Here is a 26693-nt window from a genome sequence, read left to right as displayed (position 1 = left end):
GCCATTTTTGGATCGATGGAGTTGAGTATTAGTGGGACGCTCCACATTTTTAATGTGGACTGTGAAGGACACACCGAGCTTTTCGCCACCTTGTGAACTCATTTTAGACTTTTGATATATTGCTCTAAAGATGTAACTTGTGAATTCTTTGTAGAGCGGTGCTCCTCATACCTGCGCTGTGGCCAGGTGGGGTGAAGCCTCTCAACCATCAAATTTGGGTGAGTCTGCTAATTGGCAATGTTTGTCTTTATACATGTGAATGTCCTTTCGTCACAGTATATTAATCATGGGAATATGACACATTCATGTTCTTTTTTGTATTTTGTTTGTCTTTTTGTGTGGATCTAATATCGTGCGATGCAACAGTATTCGGTTGAGTATGTACCTGAAGATCAGGTGATATTGTTCTTAATTCCTTAATCTAAGTAGCAGTGTTTTTATATTTTTGGTCCTGAAGAATGCATTTGAAACTATGTTCAACACAATGCAGAAACATGTCGACCACCATGTAGTACGGTGATTATTTGAAACCCGCACTTACACTTGCTTTTTAAACCTTAGGGATTGGGAGACACTAATAAATGTTGTTCGTCCACCCGATCACCTAATTTTATATTGTTCCCTCACTTAACACTCTTACCACCACAACACTGCCTTTACAGTAGCCACGTTAATTTCTTGTACTTTATACACCACCCCTTATCTCACACATATCGGTTACGGTAACATCTGACCGGCCGTTCAGTCTCCTGGGTAAGGAGAACCCAAATGATGAGAAAAAGGGCGGTACAGTGTGGCTTCTGATGGGAACTATTTCTCCATTTGCTCTTGAGCCTTAGTCTGGCCTGCATTTCACTATCGGAGCTTACTCACTGGTGTCTTTTGTGTTGCATTGGTTTTGTGATCCACCCTTTTCTGTGACCCCCAGGTGTATTCTGTTGTGATAATACTGTATTTTGGGGCATGCACCTGGTCGGTCGGTAAACTCGCCCTTAGACCCTACTCTCATTGTTTGTTGTGTATAAGGGAAAAGGGTATGGCCAGACACTGCATCATGACCCAGATAAGTTTGCTCCTCTGTATCATGGTACAATTTGTGCTTACCTCAGTGTTGACTGTAGTGTAAACACTACAGTCAACACTTAGGGCGCTCCCCTTAGTGTTGACTGTAGTGTTAATACCAGAGAGTGTGTGTGTGTGTGTGTGAATAAGAGCTACAGTAGGAGTAATGGGACACATTAAAGTTAGGTGCAGTGATAGACTCCAGGTTGTGTATATTGTGCCAATTATGGAACAGTTTTTGTTTAATGTTAGTCTTAGGGATACCTTTATGGCTAGAGATGAAGTATGGGTTTGATACAGGGTATTGGTAAATGATTTTCTTAAGGTTAAGGATACTTTGCAGGATTGAACTAGGTTTAGGTTTATGGAATGTAGGTGTAAATTATGCTGCTAGTGTTAAGGGTTTTGTGTTTGGTTTACATTGCATAAGAGTAATGGGCAATTGATGAGGATAGCGTTATCGTTAGGCATAGGATTTGCAGTTCGTGTACCTGGTTCGTGAATGAGAAAATGAGCTGGGTGTCGGAAGCGTGGAATACTATCCTGAGTCTGTGTTTTCTGACAATGGTGGCAAGAAGGACCATGCAGATGTTGAGGAGCGTGGGGCTGATAGAGGATCCTTGGAGTACTCCGCAGCTGATCTCTGTTGGTTCAGAGAGGAAGGGCGGGAGTCTGATTATTTGAGTTCGGCTGGTGAGAAAGGAAGGGATCCATTCCCCTGAATGCCGGCGTCGCAGAGTCTGGCGGTTAGTGCACGGTGGGAGACGGTGTCGAAGGCTGCTGATAGGTCTAGTGGGATGAGGGCAGCCATGTGTCCTTGGTCAAGGAGGGTGAGGATGTCGCCCGTGGCGGCTAGTTGGGTAGTCTCATGCGGAGGTTGCTACGGAATACAGATTAGGAAGTGTAGAGGATCGAGTTGGATTCAATAAAGTTTGTGAGCTGGTTGTTGACGATCTTCTGTTTGACTTTGGCTGCGAAGGGGAGGAGAGAGGTGAGAAAGGAACGGATCCATTCCCCTGAATTCCGGCGTCGCAGAGACTGGCGGTTAATGCACAGTGGGAGACGGTGTCGAAGGCTGCTGATAGATCTAATAGGATGAGGGCAGTCATGTGTCCCTGGTCGAGGAGGGTGCGGATGTTGCCCGTGGTGGCTATAAGGGCAGTCTCAGTGCTAAGGTTACTACGTAATACAAATTGGGAAGTGTAGAGGATTGAGTTGGATTCTATAAGTTTGTGAGCTGGTTGTTGACGATCTTCTCGGTGACTTTGGCTGCAAAGGGGAGGAGAACGATGGATCTATAGTTCTGGAGGCTGTCAGCTCTGCGGAGGGCTTCTTGAGGAGGATCTTGACATCAGTGTGTTTCCAATCACTGGGAAACATGCCTGTTTTGAGGGTGCTATAGGGGAGGTGGCTCTGTGGTAGATGTACGTCGGGCTGGGGTCAGTGGGGGCTCCTGAGTGTATGCTTCTCATGGTTTTAGCTGTGTCTTCTGTGGTGACAGGGGTCCATGCGTTGATGGTAGGCTGGTTGGCATTGCTGGTTGTAGGTGTAGTAGCGGTGCCTAGGTTCCGCTGAGTAGGTCCCAGATTTCTACTGCATGTCTGTGCAGGGAGCGTATGCTGAGGAGTATGCAGCTCAGGGGAATGGGTGCACTGGCATCCGGTGGGTAGGCACAAATAAATATCACGTAGTCCCTGGGCTTTAAGTGGGCTGGGTCTTGACGGTGCACCAGCAGTACTAAAAAACAGGTGCTGAGATGGGTCCCTATTGGGCTTTTTCATTTGTATAACGTGCCCTTATTATTGCTCTCTCTTTCTAACTCCTGGGGCTAGGTACCCTCTCACACTCCAGTAGATTTGAAAATGCAAAAGCTTATGTGTCCCTTGCCACTGTCTACCTGGGCTCTCTGCAGGAGGGGCCTTTCACTGCAGTGTGGGCCGCACTGAAGCAACCTCTCAATCCGTGTGCCACCTCTTCAATAAAATAGGAACAACGCCTACTTTTCTCAGAACGTAACTGTGGGTCGAAAGGTTGGTATGTGATCGAAAAGAGTGGCAGATTGTAAGGTACTACACTATGAACATTTTGAGAACCATCGGAGTCATTTTACACTCATCTAATTTGAAGAAACCTGTTACATATGTTTCTTTTATTATATTGGATTACACCATATTTGCATGTACATGTGATTTTCCTAGGATTACATTTGTACACATGTGTGCTACTTTGTGTGCATACCCCCAAGGACAGGATGCCATATTGCACATTTATGTCTGCATCTACAAATTTGTCCACTACCCCTATACCGTGGCCAAAACACACGCAGCCATTTTTGTTGTCAGGCATACTGCTCCCACTTACTCATAAACCACAGTGTCTGCTTGGTCAGTCTATCTTGCTCTATGCCTCACTCTGAGAATGCAAAGTAAACATATATGCATTGGTACAGGCAAAGCCTTGCACCGCTATTCAGGTATCTCTCTGATGGTAAATTACACAGTTAGATTAAGTCATGTTTTTAGGTCTTGGCTCTAGACAGCGCACATGAGCTGTCTCAAACCAAGATATACTGCATCTACTACATAGGCTTCAGCCTGCCCATGGGCTTCCCATTTGCTGAAACCTTTGTCACTCTTAAATTCTATCCGCATAATTCCACAGCACAACATGCCACATATTTCCACTACACAACTTCACACTACGCCACACAATTCCACAACAAACAATTTCAATCCAACACTTGCACTACCACCAAACCTGTCATCTCTCTTCCACATACCCACAGCCCCTCTCATCTCTCCCTCACACTCACAGTACCCGCTCTCATCTTGCAATACCACTGCCCTCTCATCCCTCCCTCACATACACTGTCTCCTCTCTATACTGCCTGCTCACACACGCTACCTTCCTGTACCTCCTCACGCTCTGCACTGGTCCGCTTCTCCCCCATGGGTGCCCCTTCCACTCATGCCTTTTTCTCTCTCTCTCTCTCTCACTTGTATTCTCTCTCACCCCTCTCTCTCGCTCCCTCACACACGCTTACCGCCTCTCTCATATGGTTCTCTTCAGGTCTTGAAGCACAGTTTCTTTCTCGTGCCTTTTCAAAATTTCAATCCCTCAAACCCATCCTCTCCTCCTCTTCTTTAGGTGTCTTCTGCTTACACATGTGGTCCCACTGTATGCATCTGTGGCCTGCTGTCCCCTTCTTTTTGCTACCCTATCTCAATATCAATCACCACTTCCTGCACAAACTACCTATTCCTCTCGATCTTCTTTTCTATCTATTCTGTGCAGCTCTCATCCCTATCTATTCACTATGCCACAACATTCCCTTTCACAAATACACAACACAATTTCAAAACTAACAATGTCCAATACAACCCACATATTTCCACTCTACACCACATACATCCACTTCACTCCAAACCAAAATATATAGGTAAAAGGCATTGTCATGTACGTCAATTGCTCTAAATATCAAAAATCTGAGTCCTAATGTATTGCAAATGCTTGTTAAATTATGCAATCCAATAACTGTGAAGGTCTCTGTGCATTGGCTGAGGGTTATGAAAGGGATAATGTAGATGATCAGTGGCTAATAAAGCAAGACAATGAAAGGCTCAGACTAGATGAAGAGTTTAGAGAAATGCAACAGCACCTACAAAGGCTGAAGTGAGGTGCCTACTTTAACCAATAGTTGTCAATCTAGAAACATGTAATTTGATTCTCTTAGAATACATCAGTCACAACAGCAGTCCCACCTCTTCCTAGGTAACCTAACACTCTACACTGATATTGCATGTATGTATGCATAGATATTTCTATAATCTGAACTTCATAAATATTGTAGTGTTGATGGATGGGCCAGACCATCAAATAGTGTACTCCGTTTGGACAGGACAGTGGTGGCATGTACTCTACTGACCTGGCAGACATACAGCCAACCATATTGAGGGATTTCTTCCCTCTGAAAATCCCATGCTAGTTTGTAGGACTTGGGTCAATAATACCAAAAGTTGTGAAGAAATTCAGCCGGCACATCTGCAGGGTCAGCTTTGACTGTGATGTGAACAGATTGGTGGAGATTCATTGCTGCATTTCACTCTGATTCGAGAGTAGCTATTGCACAAGAGATAATTCTTGTTGTATTTCCTGTAGCTGGATAGTAATTTATTTCTTTAAAAAAATTATTTTACTTAGTTTTCAACAATTTTAAGATCACAATACTGTGACACTGCTTCGCCATCCACCTGATTCTCCCCTTTCTTAATATCCCATTTAGTTCCAAAATACCATGAAGTAGACCACAGTCAAGTCCACTGCAACCAGTCCGGTGCACTATAGATGGGTCTGTGCCCCAGTCAACTGTGTGCTTTTCCCCAACAACTTCCTATGGGTGGGCCGCTCTGGGTATTTTGTGAAGTGCTTTTTACTGTCCCCAGATGTTATCATACTTTTGTGGTCCCCCTCTGGACCTATTCACTGCTTCCTCAGCTGAAAAGAAGAAATCCATCCCTCTTAGCCACTTTGAGATTGGGAGGGCGCCCCGGATCCTCAATGGCCTGCTATGTGATGTTTAGCCAAAATACAACTGATCCCAACCATCAATTTTTGTCCCCTTACCTGTCCCAACCCGGGAATAAGTTCTGTGTAAATGGCATTCAGCTTTGAGATGGTCAGAGAACATCATATGGTGTGTCTGCCAGACGTCTCCCAATTTTGAGATCCCCAACTTATTTCAGTGTACTTGAGCCCTACTGTTTTCCATAGCCATGTACCCTTCCACAATGGCTTCTTCCTAGTGGGCACCCTCCACTTTCATATCCATTGCAATGCCTCTTTCCAGCTAATCACTGGAATGGCTGGAATGGCCGGGGGAGTGGGTAGGAGGGACTCCCCATACAGCCAAAACCCTGGTGCTTGCCTGGTAAAGTCCATGTGCGTCTCGTAGTGGGTCCCCGTGCACCAAAGATCCAATCAATAACCACAACCAGCTGGGCAGCCCAGTAAAGTAATACAGTCTGATGTCTACTGCCCCTAGTCCACCATCATAAGGGGATTTTATGCAGTTCTTATGGGAGATTCACAGCAACGATCCTCGCTACTTGTTGCTATTGAAGTTGGCCTCTAGGGTTGTAAACAAAAGGCTAGGGATTTTGTGGGGGTAGTGTTGCTAAACATACAACAGCTGTGACCAGGCCACAATTTTGAAGAGGGCTATAGACCCCATCATGATCAGGGGGAGAGAGTTTCATCTTGCCATATGTCCCTTAATTTTGCATGTCAAAGGGGTTATATTCCTGCCCCAGCGTTCCTCTGGGTCTCTTGATAAGAGCATGCCTCAGTGTTTGAAATTGGCTTTCTGGTTGGCACAGGTACGCACCCTGTCCAAGCAGAAGCCATAATCCTGGTCAGGATAAGCAAGATACACACTAAAAGATAACCTGTGCTCAGCTTGGCACAGAACACTCAGGGGTATCCAAAGAGACAATGTGCAAAGTATGTGTGCAACACACACACATGCACAGTAACACAATGAATACACCACAACAAGACTCTAGACAGGTTTAGAAAATGATAGACAATTATATTATAACCAAAACAAGCCTAAAATGACAAAAATCCAATGTATAGAAGTTGAGATATATAACATTTTTAAATGAATAAATGCATTAAAGCACCTAGAAGCAAGCAGCTCTAAAAAGGTTACTTCGGGGGGCGTGGCCAAGATGGCGGGGTGAGCGGACGCTTCCTCCGTAGCTCCTCCGGCCCAGCTCAGCTCGAGCCCCGATTCCTGCGCTTCTCTCCCCCCGCGGATGCACTGCGGGCGAGAGAACTGTGCCGGAGTTCTTGGGGCACGTTTTGATACCACTTTGACTTCTGTTGCCCCGGGGGAAGTCCCTGAAAAGTTTGTTCAACGATCGACCCGAGGAGGGGAGCCTGGGTCGCCCCGAAGAGAAGGGCCTGGAGGCGGAGCGTATTGCGGCGCTGTCCGCGCGCCTCGGCGGAGTCGAGTGCTGAAAGCTGGAGATCCCGGGGGACGGACTAGACGAACTCCGCGGAGTGTGGAAGCTTCCCGGCCGGCGCCCTGGTGGCCGGGACCATCGCTAGACGACAGACCTCTGCCCTGCGACGACGATCTACCCCCCTGCCATGGGTATCGGAGTGTGACGCCTTGCGGACCCCGAGCTTGGAGGAGTGGATCGGTGAAGCCTGAACGGAGCCCGGACCGGGCGTATTGGCCGGTGGTACTGGGAAACACTGGGTCCACACTTCCCCGACCCGCTGCCATTTGGGGGTCGCCCATAGACTAGCTGGCCTGGGCTGGCATCCTGGGTTCCGCCCTCCCGCCATATTGTCTTTGCGGAACTGATGCTGGTGACCCTCGCCCGCACCCAGGTTATACGAGCGCCTTGGTTTCTCCTGGTGCCTACACATCTGCTGCCCTCCTTGGGAGCACACAGCTGAAAGCCTCCGACTTGGACATTGCTGACCACCCTGCCTGGCCCGGTGGTCGTCTCGCCCTGACCCGGGCCGCCATTTTGTCGCCTGTGACGCACTACCCTTGTCCTCGCTGAGGACTTCTCACCTGGTGCCCACGAGCGGCTGGACGCGTCTACAACGGCCGGCTCTAAGCTTCGACCACCGCGGAGACCAGGATGGCTGGAAGACGAGGCGCAGCACGGGGAGATCGCACTTTGCCGGACATGCTCGGCAGGGCCCAGCAACTGCGCGACAGGGCGCAACCATCTCCGGGGTCCTCCCGGGCCTCAACGGACGCCACCGGGGGCGAACCATCTGTCACGAGGTCCTTCATGGAGGACTTATTCAGCTCCCTCAAGGAGGAATTTCAGACTCTCAAGACCGAGGTGGCGGGTGAGGTCCGTGAAGTGCGAAGAGAAATCGAAGGCCTGGGCGAGCGAGTCGACACTGTGGAAACGGCGGCCCAGCGCCGTGACGAGGAGATAGTTCATCTCCAGCAGGACGTCCTCCGCCTACGGGAGCAGTGTGTCGAGCTCCAGGCCCACTCGGAGGACCTTGAGAACAGATCCAGGCGGAATAATATCCGGGTGCGGGGAGTTCCGTCCGCGGATGAGGGTGCGGACCTAGTGGCCTATTTGCAGGACCTGTTCCGCGACATCTTGGGAGAAGGAGCGGACTTCCCGATCCGCATAGACAGAGCACACAGGGTGGGCCGACAGCGCCAATCTTCGGCACCCCCGCCTGATATCCTGGCGTTCTTGCTGGATTTCCCCCTAAAGGAGCGCATTATGACAGAGGCCCGCAGGAAACAGCCGCTGTCCTTTCGAGAACGACCCGTGGCGCTCTATCAGGACCTGTCCGCCATCACGCTGCAGAAACGCAGGTCTTTCCGCATCGCCACGGACTTCCTGCGAGAGCATGAGACGGCCTACTCCTGGGGTCACCCCTTCCGTCTTATTTTTCGATGGAATGGGGTGTTACATCAGCTGCGCTCCTTACAAGATGTCTGTGGGGTACTGGGACTCACAGCTACGGAGGAAGAAGGAGCCACACCCGCATGGCAACGCCCCGAGCGGCGGGGCCGACGGAGATCGAGGAGGCGCCAATCGTCGGCGACGGCGAGTCGCCCTGACTCCCCTACCATCAGGGCGGATATGGCGGAAGCCCTGAGGACTGCGGCCAGGAACTTGCCCGATTCCAACGGCGTGGCCCAGACGGCCTAACTTTACTCCGGGGGGAGAACTCTTAGCTTCTTCGATGCTGGGTTGGGGCTGGGGGTTGGGGGGGAGTGGCTGGAGGTGTGTGGCTGGACGTCCACTTGACTGTTTCCTGCAGACTCGCCCATTTGGGCTAGACTGAGACTATGGGGTGTTTTTTCTTGTTTTTGGTTTTGGCTGGTTGCCATGGGTTGGTTTTGGGGGGATTTCACAGTTGGTTTGGTGTTGGGGGGGTCCCGTCCGATGCTGTCCGAACATATGCGGAGCCGATTCTGGCCTTCCCTGCACCCCTGCCCCGCGCGCCCCTTCCACTGATCCCGAGCTTGCTGCACAGCGCTTTGCTTCCCTGGGTATGATGCCGCCCCTGAAAGTAGTGACCCTTAATGTTAAGGGTCTGAACAACCCTGTGAAGCGTAGGGCGATTCTTTCCCTGCTAGAAGGGTCGCAGGCGGATATCTGCCTCCTGCAGGAAACCCATTTACTCTCTAAAGATTGCCATAGGCTGCGCTCTGCCAAGTTCCCCACGCAACTCTTTTCCTCGGCTGCGACTAAGACTGCAGGGGTAGCCATTCTTCTAGCCAGCACCTTCCGAGGTGAGGTGCTGTATAAACATGCCGAGCAGAAGGGGAGGCTCCTAGTGTATCGCATGCGTCTAGGGGGTGTAGCCTTTACGGTTGGTTCCGTATACAGCCCGAATGACCACCAGGATCGCTTCCTGGAATCTGTGTTGGTAGACGTTACTGCCTCGCCCGATCGCCACGTCATCTTGGGGGGAGATCTGAACATGGTCTTCGACTCCACCTTGGATAGGTCGGCCCAGCGCTTTCCGCAGACGGGGGAGCTTTCTAGAGCGGTACAGGACCGGATCGCAGAGATGGATCTACATGACCTCTGGCGCATAATGCACCCCGCCGATAGGGACTACTCATATTTCTCCCACGCACACCGCACTTACTCGCGGTTGGATTACCTCTTGGTGAGTGGGCCGCTCCGCTCAGCCGCCACGGCGGCTGACATCGGGGTTTTGTCCCTGTCCGATCATGCGCCGGTTTCCGGAGTTTTTGCTTGGCCGGTGGCCCCCCCCCTCCAGAGGGATGTGGCGGCTTCGGGACACACTTCTCCATAAAAAGTCGGTGGTGAAGCGAGTGGAGGAGGTCATTCAGGAGTACCTGACTCACAACAGCAACCCCAATACGTCCCTGGCAACGCAGTGGGCAGCTTGGAAAGCGGTCATTAGAGGGGAGTTTATCTCCATCTCCTCGGCGGAGAACAAGGAGCGTCAACGCAAGAGGGAGGAATTAACGGCGCAGGTCAGGGAACTTGAGCAGGTTCACCGCCGGACAGGGGCGCCTCGTGTTTGGAGGCAGCTGAAGGCGGCGCGGAAACTTCTCTCTGCGTTGGACCTGGACCGGGCGGAGTATGCGGCGTTGCGCCTGAAACATGCCTTTTACACCGGCGGAGATAGATGCGGTAAGCTCCTGGCCCACCGGCTCAGGGCTGCGCAGCAACGCAACGTCGTAAAGGAGCTAGTGGGAGCAGATGGAGTCCCGGTTTCCGGTGACGCGGAGGTGCCGGACTCCTTCCGTGCCTTTTACGAGGCGCTGTACGCGGCAGAGCCCTCCCCACCGGAGAGGCTGAGGCCTATCTGGAATCAGTAACCCTCCCGGCCTTGGACCCCGCCCAGGCGGCCCACCTGGAGAGGGATATACACGTGGAGGAAGTCATCTCCGCTATTGGACAGCTGAAACACGGCAAGGCCCCGGGCCCGGATGGCTATACGGCCTTGTTTTACAAGACCTTCTGTCCCACTGTCGCGCCTCTCCTGGCTCGCTTATTCAACTCCTTCTCCGAACCAGGAGCTATCCCGCCGGACCTTCTTTCGGCGACCGTGTCGGTTATCCCGAAACCGGGAAAGGACCGGACTCTGTGCGGCTCGTATCGGCCCATCTCGCTTCTGAATGTGGACCTCAAGCTGTACACGGGGATCTTGGCGGCCAGACTGGGTCTACATCTACCAGGTTTGGTGGAGGCGGATCAGGCCGGCTTTGTACCCGGTAGGCAGACGGTCGACAACACCAAGAGGGTGACACACGTGCTAGAAAAGGCCTCACGCGTCCCGGGGGAGCGGATGCTGCTATCGGTAGACGCGGAGAAGGCCTTTGATAGGGTTCATTGGCCGTACCTCGAGCTGGTTCTTGGGAAACTGGGGATCGGCGAGAGGTTCCGCACTATGATCTTTAATTGCTATAAGAGGCCGTCAGCATCGGTGCGTGTCAACGGACACAGCTCTGGCAGCTTTGCCATTGAGCGCGGCACGAGACAGGGTTGCCCCCTTTCACCGCTCCTGTTTGCCCTCTATATGGAGCCGTTTGCCCAGAGGATTCGTGATAACCCGGACGCTATCGGAGTGAAGATGGGGCAATACACGCATACTGTTAGCTTGTATGCGGACGATGTCCTGCTGACCCTGGATGACCCCAGGCGGTCGCTCCCTGCCTGCGTCCGGGAACTGAATACCTTCGCCCGCGTGGCAGGCTTCAAGATGAATATGTCTAAGTCGGCCGCCCTGGACGTGTCCCTCTCTGTTGACACCAGGCGGGACCTCCAGCGTCTTTTTCCTCTGCAATGGTCCTACTCCACGGTGCCTTACCTGGGGATCTTGCTTGCGCCTTCCCTGCCTGCAATGGTCGCTGCTAACTATTCCTCTCTGGGCAAAAAGATCAAAGAGGAACTCGGCCGATGGAACAAGGGCCTGCTCTCGTGGCTGGGCCGTATCGCAGCGGTGAAGATGACCATACTGCCTCAGATCCTGTATCTTTTTCGCGCCCTACCTCTCCAGCCCCCTGTAGGTTGGATACGACAGGCGCAGGCAGACATCTCCCGCTTTGTGAGGCAGGGCCGTAAGCCTCGGATGAAGCGGGTCCTCTCCATGCTTGCCCCGGAGGCGGGGGGTCTCGGGGTCCCGGACCTCCGGAAGTACTTCCAGGCGGCACAACTTCGGTATCTGGTGGAGTGGAGCCGGTGGGAATCAGACAAGCACTGGCTCTTTCAAGACCAGGCAGTTGTGGGCCGTACACTCCAGGAAGTCCCGTTCCTGCGGCGCGCTCACCGTCCGCCGAACCTCTACGCCTCTTTTATCACCCGGGTTCCGCTGAGAGTGTGGGACGCGGTGTGCGAGCTTCGCGAGCTCACCACTTTTCCATCGCCGTTCACTCCCATTGCTGGCAATCCAGACTTCACTCCGGGCCTGGAACCGGGGGCCTTTTCCCACTGGGTGAGCGCCGGCTGCAGGGCGCTTTTCCAGATCTACGGGCCGGAGGGCGTACTCCCCTTCCAGCAGCTCCGACAGGAGTTTGGCCTGACGGAGGGGGACAGACTGCGTTATATGCAAGTCCGCCACTGGGCTCTTCAACCCCCGGTGCGCGACGTCGCTGCCCGTTCGATTACGCCCTTTGAGCGATGGCTGGTAACCCGGACCTCGGATGCCAAGCTCATCACCGACTTGTACAAGTTTCTCCAACCCCCGCCGTTCCATTACCATAACCCAGGGAGGGAGCGCTGGCACAGGGAATTGGGCAGGACCTTGAGCCACAAAGAGTGGGACAGGATTGCGTATCGGGCGAGGCACTCTGCGTACCACACTGGGCTGACGGAGACCTTTACTAAGGTGTCCACCTATTGGTATTACACCCCGGAACGGCTCTACGAGATGCGCAAAATCGGCGATAAAGGTTGCTGGCGCGGCTGCGGACAGGAGGGTACCCTCACGCATATTCTCTGGGAGTGCCCGGTGCTGTCGGCCTATTGGAAAGAGGTCTTGGATGAGGTGGACAGGCATTTTGAGATTGAGCTCCCGCGCTTCCCTGCGTATGTCTTGCTAGGCCTCCCCAATGACCTGATGTACCCGCTGAAGTCCCGCAGGGGTAGGCAGATTGCGATTGCGCTGGGCTCCGCGGTTCAAAACATCCCGGTGCTCTGGTGTACCCCCACTGCCCCCTCTATCACTGGTTGGTTACACAGGCTCTGGCAGGTACTGGGCATGGAAAAGATGTCGCTGACGGTGGCTGGGAATGTTGACCAGTTTGAAGAGCTCTGGCATCCCTTTTTGGCACTGCTATCCACGGAATTTCGCGAGCTCACATGCCCACGGTACCTGCGACTTCTTAGGCTGACGCCGCCGGCGGCTCCAACGGAATGAATGTGCGGGATTAGGGGTCTGGGGCTGGGGCCGGGGGGCGGGGTTATATGCTTCTAATGCTGACCTTCGGACGGGGATGTTGGGGTATTGTTTTCTTCCTTTTCTTTCTTTGCTTCTCTCTCTCCTAACTTTCCGGGGTTGGGGGGCTGGAGGGATGGTGTGTTTTTTTGCTGTGTTGCGGGACGCTATTTCAGCTCGGCCTTGCTGAGGGAGTGGGGGTCTACTAGGGGGTCATTCACGATGCCTTATTGCTTTAAGACTTATGCCTTGTTACCCTCGGGGGCTTCCTGTCTCCCTACTTTCTTTCTGTACCGCTGCAAACCTCGCTTTTTGTACTGTATGTTCGTATGACCTCCTATCCCCTTCCCCATGTTTTTTATACCTTAATAAAATACTTTAAACCTAAAAAGGTTACTTCAGGTTGCGCTGTATCGGGTCAAAGTTCAGGCCAAACGCGTGGAAGCACAGGCCAGCTACAGAACCCCGTCAGGAAGAAGTGAAAAAAGTACCTTTCCTGGTCTCAAACAGTGAGATGTGTTGATCTGCTCCACGTAGTGAAGGCGATACGTCAGTTCTGAAAATGGGTGGTAGATGTGTTGAGTGATGTGCCACATCGGATTCTGCGACACAGTCGAGGGGATGCATCGATTTTACCAAGCTGCCGCCGAGGCGATACGCAGTCTAATGTATCGATCTCTGAGGGCAAAGCGCTAGTTCTGATGCGCTGTGCCCATTTTACTCCTGCAACTGGTTGATGCGCCAGTTCTGTTAAACACAGACATACAATTCATCAAATTCCATGCTGCAAGTGTCTGGGCCACTTCCAGTGAGTTCAGGTACTGGAGCAGGGATAGAGACTTTGATGTCCCTCAGTCTCATGCAATTGGAGGCCAGCCAACAAGCCCTTGGAGATCACTTGGAGGATAGGCAGAGCCCAGCTCTCCTTCAGGGCAGTCAGAGAAAAGCAGACAGCAGAGAAACACCAGAGAAAAGCAGGCCTTCCAAGCCTGCAAGCCAAAGATAAGTCATTTAAGCAGAACAGCAGTCCTTCTGACATAGATTCAGTTCAAGATCCAGAAGTGCCTGATTTTGAGTGGGGCGTGTTGGTCAGAGACCCAGACTTATAGCCAAAAGTGCCTTTGATGCTGGTTGGTGAATTCAAAGCAGCTCTCTGAAGTGCACAGCTTCCTCTTTCAGCCCAGTCCTGTCCTCCAGGCTATCTATAGGGGATAATCAGTCCTTTGTGTGGGGACAGGCCACTGCCTATTCAAGTAAAGTGTTAGACCCTCTGTTGCACTCTGCCCAGGTAAGGCCATCAGAATACAAATGCATGTTGATGGCTACTCAGACACACCTATCTTTTCTGGGTTGTGGCTGTCAAGAGGGAATGCAAAAAGTGTAGCTGTCACTTACTCCAATTATTGGAGATGGGCTGTCAGGCACACAACGCAGTATGTGCAGATAAATGTCTACTTTCTTATTGTGAACAAAGCAAACACAAGGAAATGATGTACGGAGCGCTGACACTTTTCAGACACTCACCCCCTGTCACAGATTGGGATGAATGCATCATCATTCTTTAGCTCACTTCGCCACTTCAGTTCAGACCCAGCTACATGCAAATCAGTCTTGAACCTGGCTTGGCAGTTCAGGCTGGACTGCTCCCATAAGGAACAGGGTCAAGACTGATTTGCATATGGCTGGGTCCAAACTGGGGTGGTGTGGTAAGCAAAAGAATGATAGATTAAACCCAGATCCTTGTGACCGGGGGTGAATGTTTGCATTGTCCAGCATTCTGTCCAGCAATTGTTTCTTTTGCATACTTTCTTAAAGCATAGCGGCATTTCTAAAATAGCAATGTTAAATTCAACTTCACCAGTAAGTTGGATTTATCACTACCATTCCAAACATACGAAACACAAAAAAGCCTCATTGTAGTGAAAAGTGAAATATGCTGTTTGTCACTATCAGGACACGCAAAACAGAAAAGTACATGTCCTACGTTTTACTTGCATACACTGTGCCCTTAGGGCTACATAGGGCCTACCTTAGGGGTGACTTATAAGTAATAAAGGGGGAGTTTAAGGCTTAGTAAGTAGTTCTAAATGCCAAATCAAAGTAGCATTAAACTGCAAACACAGGCACTGCAGTTGCAGGCCTGAGAGAGGTTTGAAAGGCTTCTTCTGTTGGTCGCACGATCAGAGCTGCAGCCCACTAGTAGCACTACAATTACAGGCCCTGGGCATATGATATACCACCTTACAAGGGACTTACAAGTTAAATAAACAGGTCAATTAAGTATACACCAATTATACACATTTTTAAGGAAGAAGCACATGCTCTTTAGCACTGATTCAGATTGTTAAAGCGCTCAGAGTCTTAGGACCAACAATAGATTCAGCCAAATGTGGAGGCAAAAAGATTGGGGAAGACCACCCTCGGGCTGACAGGTCAAACACCAACTATTTAAGTGCTCCAGATCACCTGGAAGTAACTCTGGAGGAATGGCCACCACAGGGATTATGACTGATTTCCCCCAGTTCACTCTCAGGCCTGTTTCTTCTTTGTAGATTTCTAGAATGCAAATCAGCTGCAGGATCAGTTGGTTTAGGTGCTGAATATAAAGGAGGACATCATACCACATACAAAGAGATGCAGTACCCTAATTCTACACCCCACCTCAAGCCCCAAACCTGCGCATCCCCCGATCTATTTGGCCAGTGTTTCAATCACAAGAGCGAACAGGAGAGTAGACAGCAGGTGATATAGTAATAGTAATAGGGGCATTTATATAGCGCTGGGTTTTTACGCGCACCGGAGTGTCCCCGCGCTTAGACCGCTGCGAAACCCTTCCTGGCTTCCCTGAGAGATGGTCCCTTAATGGGTATCTCCGGGGTGAGACCAGGCATCCCCGGCGGTCTGATGGGGCCGTTAGTGAAGATGAGGCAAGCTAGTGCCCAGAGTTGCCGAGTGTGATCGCTGATCAGAGTGGGCACCGAGGCGAGAGAATTATCGAGTCCGCTGACCCTGGTCCTAGAAACCTGCCGCGTCGGGAATCGAACCCTGGTCCCGGGCCGTCCTCTGCTCTCGGGTCTGCCGCCTCTAACCAGTGAGCCACACTACTTCACTAGTAGCCCTGCCAGTGGCCTCTGCCTAGCTGGAACTGTTGTGAGTAAATGGTGTTCACTCTGACCCTATCACATGGCACTGTGTATAACATCTTTACAGACTGAAGGACTTTAGGGCCAAAATTAATCTTTTCCATGATGCGTGGAGGAAAGGTCATTCAATTGAGTCGAAGGCCTTCTCTAAGTCCAGTTGCATCACTAGGAATCTCACCTGTTTCAGTACCCTGGTGCTACGGCCTTTGCAAATATTTTGGTTTAAATATTACTTAGGGGAATCAGGCTGTAAAATGCACAGTCTGTAGGTGGCCTATATGGTTTGGGGAAAACTACAACTGAGGCCCCCTAGATATGATAGGGAATTATCATAGCTGTACCTGCAGCTTCGACCATTGTAAAGAAGTGAGAGAGTAGTGTTGGTGTAACCTTTTCTGCACTTGAACCGGGCACCTTCTCAGAATGCATCTCCCGTAAGGCTGAAAATAATTCCTCCTTCGACAGAGGTGCATCCAAGTCCTGCAGCATGATCAGGTCCGCAGCTATGGGGTGTTGTTGCTCCACGTGCCCGACGTGTTTGATTGGTAAAGTTTCTCATAGTAATGTGTGCAGTCATTGCCGATTGCCTCAGCAACATTTGTCACCTCACCGTCGGGCCTCGTGTCAATGGGACAAACCTGTCTGCCAGAGTTGGTTGCATACCTGTGTAGCAATGTTCCCATATTCTCGCTGTTTTTGAGAATCGGACACTGCTGCCCATGCAGGGTCTGCTATTGTGTTCCCCTGAAGAACTGCTTTCCTTCCCTCCCACAATGTGATTGGGGAGACATCTGTTGTGGAGTTTGTTCTGAGGTAAAGTTATATCTTTACCTTCATGTGTTCCAAAAATCTAACATACTTCAGTCACCCAACCTGAAGGTTTCAGTGCGTATTAGACCTAGGCATCCCCAATTAGTTAAATCGGTCAGTGGTCCAATGGTACCCTTCTGAGAAATCGGAGTCCAGCAATGAAAATAATACATACTGACTAGTTATTTGCTTTCCATTGATTGCAAAGCATCAGGGACTCCACCCATGGCACCAGGGTTGAGCCTCTCTTTTCACATCAAGTTGTGGGTGCATGACATTATTGAAGTGGCCTGCTACAATAAGGTCCCACTCCGAGACTGTGGTGATAACTGTCATCAGATCTTTCATTGTGGTCGCCTGCAGGTTCGGTGAAATATACACAGACACTACCATCCATAGGATGCCATTCAGGAATTGAGTAACCACCAAATATCTATCCATGGTGTCTCAGATAGCATGCGTGACCATCAGGGGAAAGGTAACTCTTGTTGAGCACCTAGTAAACCCTGCATGATATACGCAGTTAAAGCCATGCTGTACCAAAAAGGAACCCCTACTCCCAAGCAAATATGTCTCTTGCAACAATAGAACCACCAGGGTCAGCTTGTGGACCTATTGAGAATTGTTGTGCATTTTATTTTATCCAGCAACCCACTGACATTGCAAGACAACAGCTTTCAGTGGATGGTTTTGTTGTCAGAGGTCTTGGCGAGTCGTTGAGCCCGTTTGACTAGGGTCCGTGGCCGTGTAATGTGTCTTGCGTGAGGCATAGTGTTGCAACCGAAATCAGCCCTATAGTACGCAACTTCAGGCGCGGCTGGCACAGGTAACAGCGGTGGGGTGTGAAGGGGTGGGAGAGATGAAGTCGGCAGAAAGTAATCACCATAGTTTTGTGTAGCTTCGCTCCAAGCAAGCCCCTCTATCTGGAGGCAATGTGTCTCTTCTCCATAAGTGAATGAGACAACATTTGTAGCTATACATGGAGGAAAGGAAGGAAGGATACCAAAATTCTCCTGTCTGAGGAGGATGCTCTACGTCTGTCCTCTGGTTGTGACCAGAGTTGCCCTCCTATCAGTCTGCTACACTTCTTCTTAGGGTGGGATGGTTGACCCCCTACAGTCTCCCGAGATGTCATTGGCTCCTTTGTTTATATGGGCAGTTATTTCCTCTCCACTGCTCACTCCCAGGCCTCTTCCGGGCTCTCAAAGAAAATGGTTCTCCACTGTGACATTAATTTCAATTTGGCAGGTTATATCAGCATATATTGAATGTCCACAGCCCTGACTTTCTACTTAATCTCTAAGAAAGATTTACAAAGGAGCTGCACTTTAGTTGTGTAATAAGGGAAGAGTATAACCCTGGAGTTGGTGCAATGGATGTCTAGATGTTGGCGTACCTGCCACAGGATATATTATCAGTTCACAAAGTTCAGTACCCTGATGACAATGGCTCTAGTGGGTCCCCCCCCCGGTGGAGGCCTTAGGGCAACCACCCTGTGTGCCCTTTCCAGAACAAAGTAGGGGGAAAACTCACAATCCAGGATCCATGAGGAATTTCTCTGGGTGCTGGTTTTACATGCCCTCTGGGAGGCCCACCAGCCATAAGGGCAGAGGAGGGTCACCCCCTACACCTGATACAGGGAACATCTGCCTACGCTGGTCCAGGACAGGGGCCACGCCCTCTATCCTCTTGAGACACCACAGTGAGGTGTAGTATTGCTGTACTTGTTTGACCGTCCAAGCCCAGTGTTTGCTGTAGTAGTCTCCCAGGATCTCTGGGCTCCTGGGGGGTCACCTCCTGAGGGGGAAGCTGTGTGCCCATCTCCTACCTTTGGGGTGAGATGTCATGTGCGGGTTTCCACCCACCCAGGCTGCAATCGTAGTCCTGGATTCTCATGTTGCTCAGTCTGTCTCATCTACCCTTGTCCGCCAATTTGGCTGGGCTGTCACAAGCCCATGTGGCTGCCTAAAGGTGAAAGGGGGTCCCTACCTCTCTTCTCCATGTGACTGTTTCTTCTGACTCGCTGTGCCCCAAGAGTGAATGCTGATGTAAACGTGGGTCGCTGCTGTGGGATTGCAGCTCCAGGTTGTGTCCGTTAGCGTCATGCCAGTCTCACGGCAGGGCGTTGTTTGCCTAATGCGTCTCTCTTGTCCCCGGCTTGGGTAAGCTGAAGGGGAAAAGCGCGGAGGCCGCCTCATGGATTTTTGCCTCAGAGAAAAGGTTGCCCCATAGTCAGCTCTTCCAGGATGCAGTTGCAGTCCTGGCTACTTATAGCGCCCAGCCCATCTCCTCCACTTTAAGGTACCCGTTCCGCTATTACGAGCTACCGCTTGGAAGTGAAAACAGCTTTGTCCCATACCCCGGCTAATCAGCTGTCTTCTCTCCCTCGCTAATCCCAGGAATCGATGCAAAGGGGGGTTTGCCACGGTGGGTTCACAGCTCCAGGTGGAGTTTGCCACCGGCAGGCCATCTCTCGGCAGGCCATACGCACACCCATGTTGTCGATCACCAAAATGATCTCTCTCATCCCGGGCTCCCTGGATGGGCCAAAGGGGGTGAATATGAGGGCCATTGTTCAGGTGCTTGCAACCGAAAAAAGGTCGCCTAAGGGTCGGATTCAGCACGATTCTCAGAGCAGACAACAGATTGTTAAAAATGTGGCCACAATCCTAGGGTGCTTGGCCACCCCCCCCCCCCCCCCAGTAATTTCTTCCCTGATGCTCTTTACAATGTAGTTGAGGAGAGTGATATGTCAATGGTAGATGATCCCTTTGGAGCCAGGATGGTATTCATCAATAAGGTAGAAAAAGGTAGAAAATGTATTGTTTAGGAGTCATATAAGATTTCTTGAGTAAAGAGCAGGGTGAGCACTTCTAGTAGCAGTACACTTGTACACTGCCAGCTCACCATTATTCACTATTTCTGCATCTTTGATCTATTACTCACAAATAGAAACATTTCACTCACACATATCTTCTACTTTAAAAGGTGATGAACACAAGGTGCTATGGATGTGAAATGCCAAAATAGGAAGCAAGCATAGTATGCAGTTACTTGTACAATTTTTTTTCTCCGTTTTTAGTTGTTTGAGGTGTGCAGCGTTTCATGACTTCCATCTCTGGAAACTTATAACAGTCCACATTTGTTGACAATGGTCTTGGTAATGCTGATCTTTTTTATTATATTTTCAGTATCCATATAAACTACTTGAAGAAGTAACACCACCGGAACACAGAGATGCCTTCAACATCCCCACCTTAGCAGCTGAGAAACATGTGAGTCTTCTTTAAAATACCATAACATCATGTTTATGTGCCTCCTCTCTCGGACTCTGTTTCTTCCATTCCATCTTCACAAATCAAAGTAAATCTGCAAGATATCACAGGAATAACTGCCTGTGGAAAATGCACTCCATTCTCAGAAACAAAGGAATTCTTTACGATACTAGCAAGGAGTGAATGGTGTAGCAACTCAATCCGTCTCTCAGCCACTGGTACCCTTAGAAAGCTAGAGCTGATTTCTTAATTTCAAAGACGGTTTTAGTGCATAGAGTAAACAGACAGAGTTGGAATCTATCTCCTGCTGGTAACAGGGATTAATTAAAACAATTGTCTTGACTACTAGACTAACCTCTTCTGTGAGAGATGAGAAAACAATACTCTGGGTTGATCCTACTTGTGGACAAGCAAGAACTTATGGGCTCAAAAATTCCATTTCACTCTAGGATCAAATTTTGCCTCACTTCTAAACTAGACAAAGGAAACAGCTGGCATTGGCTTTGAGCAAAGAATAAAAAAATCTTCTCTTAAAAAATTGGTCACTCCCAGATTTCGCAGGTGCAAGTGGGGTGGCCGCTCCGTTTCTGTGGCAGCCGTAAAACTCTGGAAATCTTTGCCCCTTCTGATATCCAAGGCAGACTCCCTTCCGGTCTTTAGGAAGCTCTTGAAGACCTGGGACCAGGTGCATGACCCATTTTTGCATGCACAAATGGGTTAGCGACCTGTTTGCACATGCAAAATCTAATAGGGCCATGTACAAACCCTATTTAGCAAGTAGCAATTTATTTGCAATTTGATAAATAGGATTTGCAACTCACAATTAGGATGGGGCATTCCGAGGATGTCCCTTCCTAATTGCGATTTGCTACCCTATGTAAGGATGTTTTGCGATTGCAATTGCAGTCACAAAACACTCACAATTTACCGCCCTCTTCAAGAGGGTGATAATGCACTCTCAAATGAGAAGGTGTCCCCAGGGGACCCTTCCACTTTGCAAATGCAGGGGAAAACAAAAACGTTAATTTGTAAACACATCCAGTTTTCCTTTAAGGAAAAGGAAAAGGGGCTGGATTTAAAAAAAAAACTGCTTTATTGAAAAGCAGTCCCAGACATGGAGGTCTTCTAAGTCGAACAAGTCGCCATACCTTTGAAGGCCAGCCATTCTTACTGGGGTCGCAAACTGCGAGTGCCTCATGAATACTGATGAGGCATGTATTGGGCAACCCCATTGGGAATCACAAACAGTGTCTCTGACACTGTTGTACATGGCATTTAGCGACTCGCAAATTGCGACTCGAAATTGAGCTTAATTTGCAAGTCGCTAAATGCCCCGGTCGTACATCTGGCCCCTGGTTATTTGCCTCCTAGCAGGTTGTTGTTGCTGTCACTTCTCCCTGTTCACTTAGCGCCTTGACACCAGCTGGTATAAGTGCGCTTTATAAATACTATCCTATCGTATTACCTAGGATCAACCAGTTTTGCCATTTTAGAGAGAAATATATCAACAGTTTTACAAGTCTAAATAGCCTTCTTGTTTCCATTCTCTCTATCTATCAGCTTGAGAACATGATCAAAATGATGAACAGCACTCTCAGGTTGTGCGAGTTCATACTATCTACAGAGGGCGAGGTAAGATTTTGAAGCTTTTTTCTGTCAATGTGAGAGAGAGTGTGAGTACTATCCAATTGAAAGAATCACACAACTAACCGTTACTAATCAATGTGGTCTCTGGAATGTAATGTAAATGTAAGGTGGATTTGTAAAGCAGTGCTTGTCCCCCATGAGGGTATCCAGGGGCTTCTTCCATCCAATTATGGGTTTGCTTTACTTGCCAAATAATCCATCCTATGATACACACTTTGCAGTTTTCCACAAATAAATGTTTGGCTTGTTTAGAAGGATCAAATATAACACATGGTGCTGCGCGGTGGCAAACGTTAACTACTCACCTGATTGTTTCACCCAAGTGTTATATTGGTACTAGAGAGGCAGAACGTCTTGTGAGAACAGCATTAATATGTGATGAAACAGCAAAATAGTATTATCACAGAATGCACTACATTATGTTGCATCATTTTCACTGTGTTCAATAATTTGGCCTTCCAAATGTGTCTCTGAACATGAGTATTGTGAGGCACTAATATCATTGACAAAAAGTCGAGAGACAAAATGTCAAAAGGTATTTGCATACATTTTCTGTACCTAATTCAACATCTGTGTACCAAAAAAAACATACACATATATCTTCATTTATGTGGCGTTAATAATGGCAAATGTATGCATCCCTCTGTGCATTTACCATTCGATATTTTGTCTCGCTATATTTTGTCCACTGTTTTACTGTGCCACAATATTCTTGTCCTAGATATTAAAGAATACAATCGGCCCTTCATAGTCTTAGAATTCCAGAACCACTTCTGATGGAAGACATTTGATTAATGTTTTAAATTACATTACAGTTGGGTGTGTAGAAAAATAAGTAAATGCATAGGTTTTCAAGAGTCTTGGGAAAAAGTTAAATCAACATACGACATGGAGAGACTGAGGCTCACATCCCAATGGTGCTGTAGAAGGAGCGTTTCTGGGGTAGGGTCATTCAAAGCAGTCCTCATCATATAAGAAACACATTTATGTTGGGTGCAAAACCTTTTAAAAGAGAAAGACTTTGTTTATATGAATTAATTACATGCATCATGTGAGAATAGAGCTCCCAAGAGCTTGACTGTCATCCCTATATGGATGCTTTGGGATTGCCACAGAAGAGCAAAATAATTCTGCAAATCTAGTTCAGATGCAAGGGGGGCCCGATGGGTAAGTAACATTATCTGCCCCCTAGAGTCCAAGACTGGTGTTTATCAGGTCGCGGTCAGATTGTTATAAATAATCTGAATGAGTACAAAACTCCTACTGGCTGTTTAGAGACTTCAAAGAGTAGTAGAATTCTGTGGAGTAGCTCCTGCGTGGGAGAGGTTGTGACACTGGAGAAGAGATGAGGCCGCTACTGGAGTACAATATTGTATGGAAGCACATTTTTATGAACTGTCTTACCTCTTGTAGTGTTTAAAGAGGCATAATCTCTTCCCGGCTAACTCCCCCTTTACCTTGCTTAAAGTTATTTAAATTCTTTGCCAGCCAACATTTAAAACAAGGCAAAAGATATTTTATGAGCTCATGGTGCCTCCACGTTGCTTGCTAGACTGTGAGGATGGGCAATTGCCTACTTTACCAATCTGACCTTGTACCTTTCAACTTTCAGGTTCCAGCCGAAATGCCATCTTTCGATTCTGACCACTGTGACTGATATCACTGATCACATTTATGGAGGATCCCTCACCATTTCCTTTCTTTACATATTTATTTAAATAAACATTTATTATATACCTATTTATGTATTCCATATTTATTTGTTTTATTCAACAGCAAATGTTATACCTCCATTGATATCTTTTTTTAGTATTGTATTTATTAACCACTTATTGATGCCTTATTATTAACTTGTATTATATTATAAAACTCAATACAAATTTTCAACACAAAAAATATGTGTAATGTGAATGTTCCTACCCACACTTAACTGAAGGTAAACATTGTCTATTTTTTGTTTGTTATGCATTTTAAGGTGCCCTTGGAACATAATAAATTAAATAAAGAAAATCCATACTCTTGCCTTTAATGAGAGCTATCATATATTCTTGGCTACATGACTGGCATAATCCTTCAAGATAGAGTTTTAAAACTAAGTAGGTGTGGGGCATATTGCAACACTCTTGAAAAGGCACACTCAGCAAGGTTTTTTAATGCATAATTTAAGATTTGGGTGGAACATGTTTCTTAAATCACATTCCCAAATTTGAAACACAGGGACACACTGGTCTTTGTCTATGAATTTGCTTGGTTCAGACATGTGCAAGAGAAGCAACATGAAGAAAAGAATTCTCTTTATTAGCTGGGCAGTAAACTCTGCTGCACTTCCGGAGTTTGCAGAGTATTTCCCACTCTGTGCCCCGCACAGAGCACGGAGATCTGAAAAACTCTGCAAAGTGGCATGGAGTGGAGTATTTCCTCTCTCCTGGCTCACCAAGGCTAGACTATCTCCTGGCGAGAATCCTCAACATGGGTGGTCACAGCAGATCGTTACTGCTCATGTTGAAAAACCGGCCACTTGCATTGAGGAAGCTGCCACTCAAGTTAAACATGTTTTCAATTGGCAGAAAGAAGCTTGCTCCTCTTGCTCTGCTTGTGGTGCTGTTCACGCTGTTTTACTTCTTGTGGTAAAAATCAGCAGCGTGACTTATCTCACTCTGCTGCTTGTGGACCTCCATGGAGCGCTGTGGAATTTTTTGTCACTCAAGCCTACTAATTTGTCCCTTGTTTATGTAAACGCTTATGCCAGCCATTAAAAAGCCATGAAGAATCTAAGAAACCACATTTACACAAATTACCATAAAAAACGAAATCCATGCTGATCACATTTATGATTCTTCTTCAACTATTTTCAACCATCTTCGTTATTTGGGATGTTTCAATGGACAAAAATAATCTCACTGTTTCAATTATTATGTAGTGTCCTTGAGCAGGGTAACGGGCACATACATCTTTCTTGAGGAAATAAATAACAAAGTAAAAAAAAAGTGAAAGAGTATCTAAGCCCCTAACTCGCAGGAGATTTTTCGCTTTTTACCCCAAATGATTTTTTCGACTCCTGACTCATTCTAAGAAGGAAGAGATGTAACTGAGGATCATATGGCTTCTCTGGCATAAGTAAGAGACAAGGTAATTAGTAAACAAACCCCGTAGCTGTGTGTCTCAAAATGTCCTTTCTTATTGTTAGATTTGGGGGTCTGTAGTTGGCCCAGGTAGGTACTTGTGACAAATAGGGCCCCTTGCCTCTAGTCTGGGTAAGGGGGGTATACTCCTAAAATAACCCCTGCTCACCCTATTGGTAGCTTGGCACGAGCAGACAGGTTTATCTCAGAGGCAGTGTGTAAAGCATTTGTGAACACATACAGTAATCAAGTGACAACACTACAGATGGATACCACACAGGTTTTATATAAAAAATAAGTATTCTTTATATAGGCTTATCACAAGACCACTACCAACAAAAATTCACAATCCTAAAATTAAGATGGTCGTTTTAGCTTAGTTCTCTTTAGTTCTTAAAATGATACACTTTGAGTCTATGTACCTTAAGATGCGACACGAAGGGCAACGAAAGTGTTGCAACGATGGAAATGCAGCTAATATCCGGTGCAAAGAAATAAAGATGGTGCTTTCTCCTTGATGCGACGCGCTTCCCGGTAATGCGGCGGCATCTGCTGCAATGTCGATCCTCTTCTCCGGCGATGAGCGGCGACAGGCCCTGCGACATGCTACTCGGAGATGCGGCGGCGACTGATACAACGTCGATCCTCTACTCCTACGACATGCTTCCCGGTGAGGCGGCGGCGTCTGCTGCAACATCGATACTCTCCTCTGGCGATGCGAGGCACCTCATGTTGTGAAGAGGCAGCTCTGCGACACACTTCTCGATCTTGAGTCGTGCTACCAGCTCCTTGCGACGCGCAAGTCCCTAAAAAGTACAACACAACTGCAGGCTCTTCAGGAGAACTCTTGAGGAGCCAGTGGGTGAAGTCTGCTGTGGTGTGGAGTGCAAAAAAACGATGGATTTGGGCCCAGATCTTTTGACTGGGGTGAATGTGTGACATTGATCCACATTCGGTCCATCACTTGTTGTTTTTGCAATTGCCGTCCCTGAGACTTCAGCAGGAGGCAAGCTCTGTTGCAAGCCCTTGGAGAGCCTTACACAAGTTGATGAAAGTACACACAAAGTTCCTCTCACCTTTCTTTGGCAGTTAGGCAACCACTGTAGGCCAGTCCCCCAAGCAGCACTTCAGCTTAGGGATAATCTTTCCTCAGTTTCGTCAGGTTCCTCTCCTCAGCAAAGGTTTTTTCTTGTTGTCCAAAAGTGATCTAATTTCTTGGGATGAGGGTCCCAATATTTATACCCCAAAATTATTTGTCCTCTGAGGGCAGAGGGGGTTTTGCCTAGTCCAAACCAGTTCAGATGTCTTGTGTGCGTTTCCACCCACCCAGGCTGCAATCGTAGTCCTGGAGTCTCATGCTGCTCAGTCTGTCTCATCTACCCTTGTCCATCAGCTCAGCTGGGCTGTCACAAACTCTTGTGGTTGCCTAAAGGTGAAAGGGGGTCCTTATCTCTCTTCTTCTTGAGACTGACTCCTCAGCCTCGCTGTGCCCCAACAGTCAATGCTGAGGTAAAGGTGGGTCTCTACTGTGCGATTGCAGCTCCAGGTTGTGTCCATTGCCGGCATGCCAGTCTCACGGCAGGGCGTTGTATGGACTAATGCGTTTCTCTTGTCCCCGGCTCCCAGCATGGACTTGGGTAAGCCAAAGGGGACAAGGGTTCGGGCCACCTTATGGATTTTTGTATCAGAGAAAAGGTTGCCCCATAGTCGGCTCGTCC

The 26693-nt window shown here is 48.6% G+C and overlaps 1 protein-coding gene across 1 annotated transcript in view; it reads left to right on the top strand.

Annotated features, from left to right (window-relative positions):
- The window catches only part of LOC147749184 (maestro heat-like repeat-containing protein family member 1), a 66534-nt gene extending 43024 nt beyond the window's left edge, over positions 1-23510 (top strand). Inside the window, exons 12-14 of the mRNA XM_086936544.1 lie at positions 20123-20206; positions 21767-21838; positions 23466-23510. Coding sequence (XP_086792670.1) covers positions 20123-20206; positions 21767-21838; positions 23466-23510 — 201 coding nt within the window. The remainder of the gene's footprint in view (positions 1-20122; positions 20207-21766; positions 21839-23465) is intronic.
- The last annotated feature ends 3183 nt before the right edge of the window (positions 23511-26693 follow it).

This window comes from Lissotriton vulgaris, chromosome 1_1, assembly GCF_964263255.1.
Source record: "Lissotriton vulgaris chromosome 1_1, aLisVul1.2, whole genome shotgun sequence".
NCBI classification, from domain to species: Eukaryota; Metazoa; Chordata; class Amphibia; order Caudata; family Salamandridae; genus Lissotriton; species Lissotriton vulgaris.
Note: the sequence above shows the minus strand (reverse complement) of the source record. Positions and strands in the feature narration are given on the sequence as shown.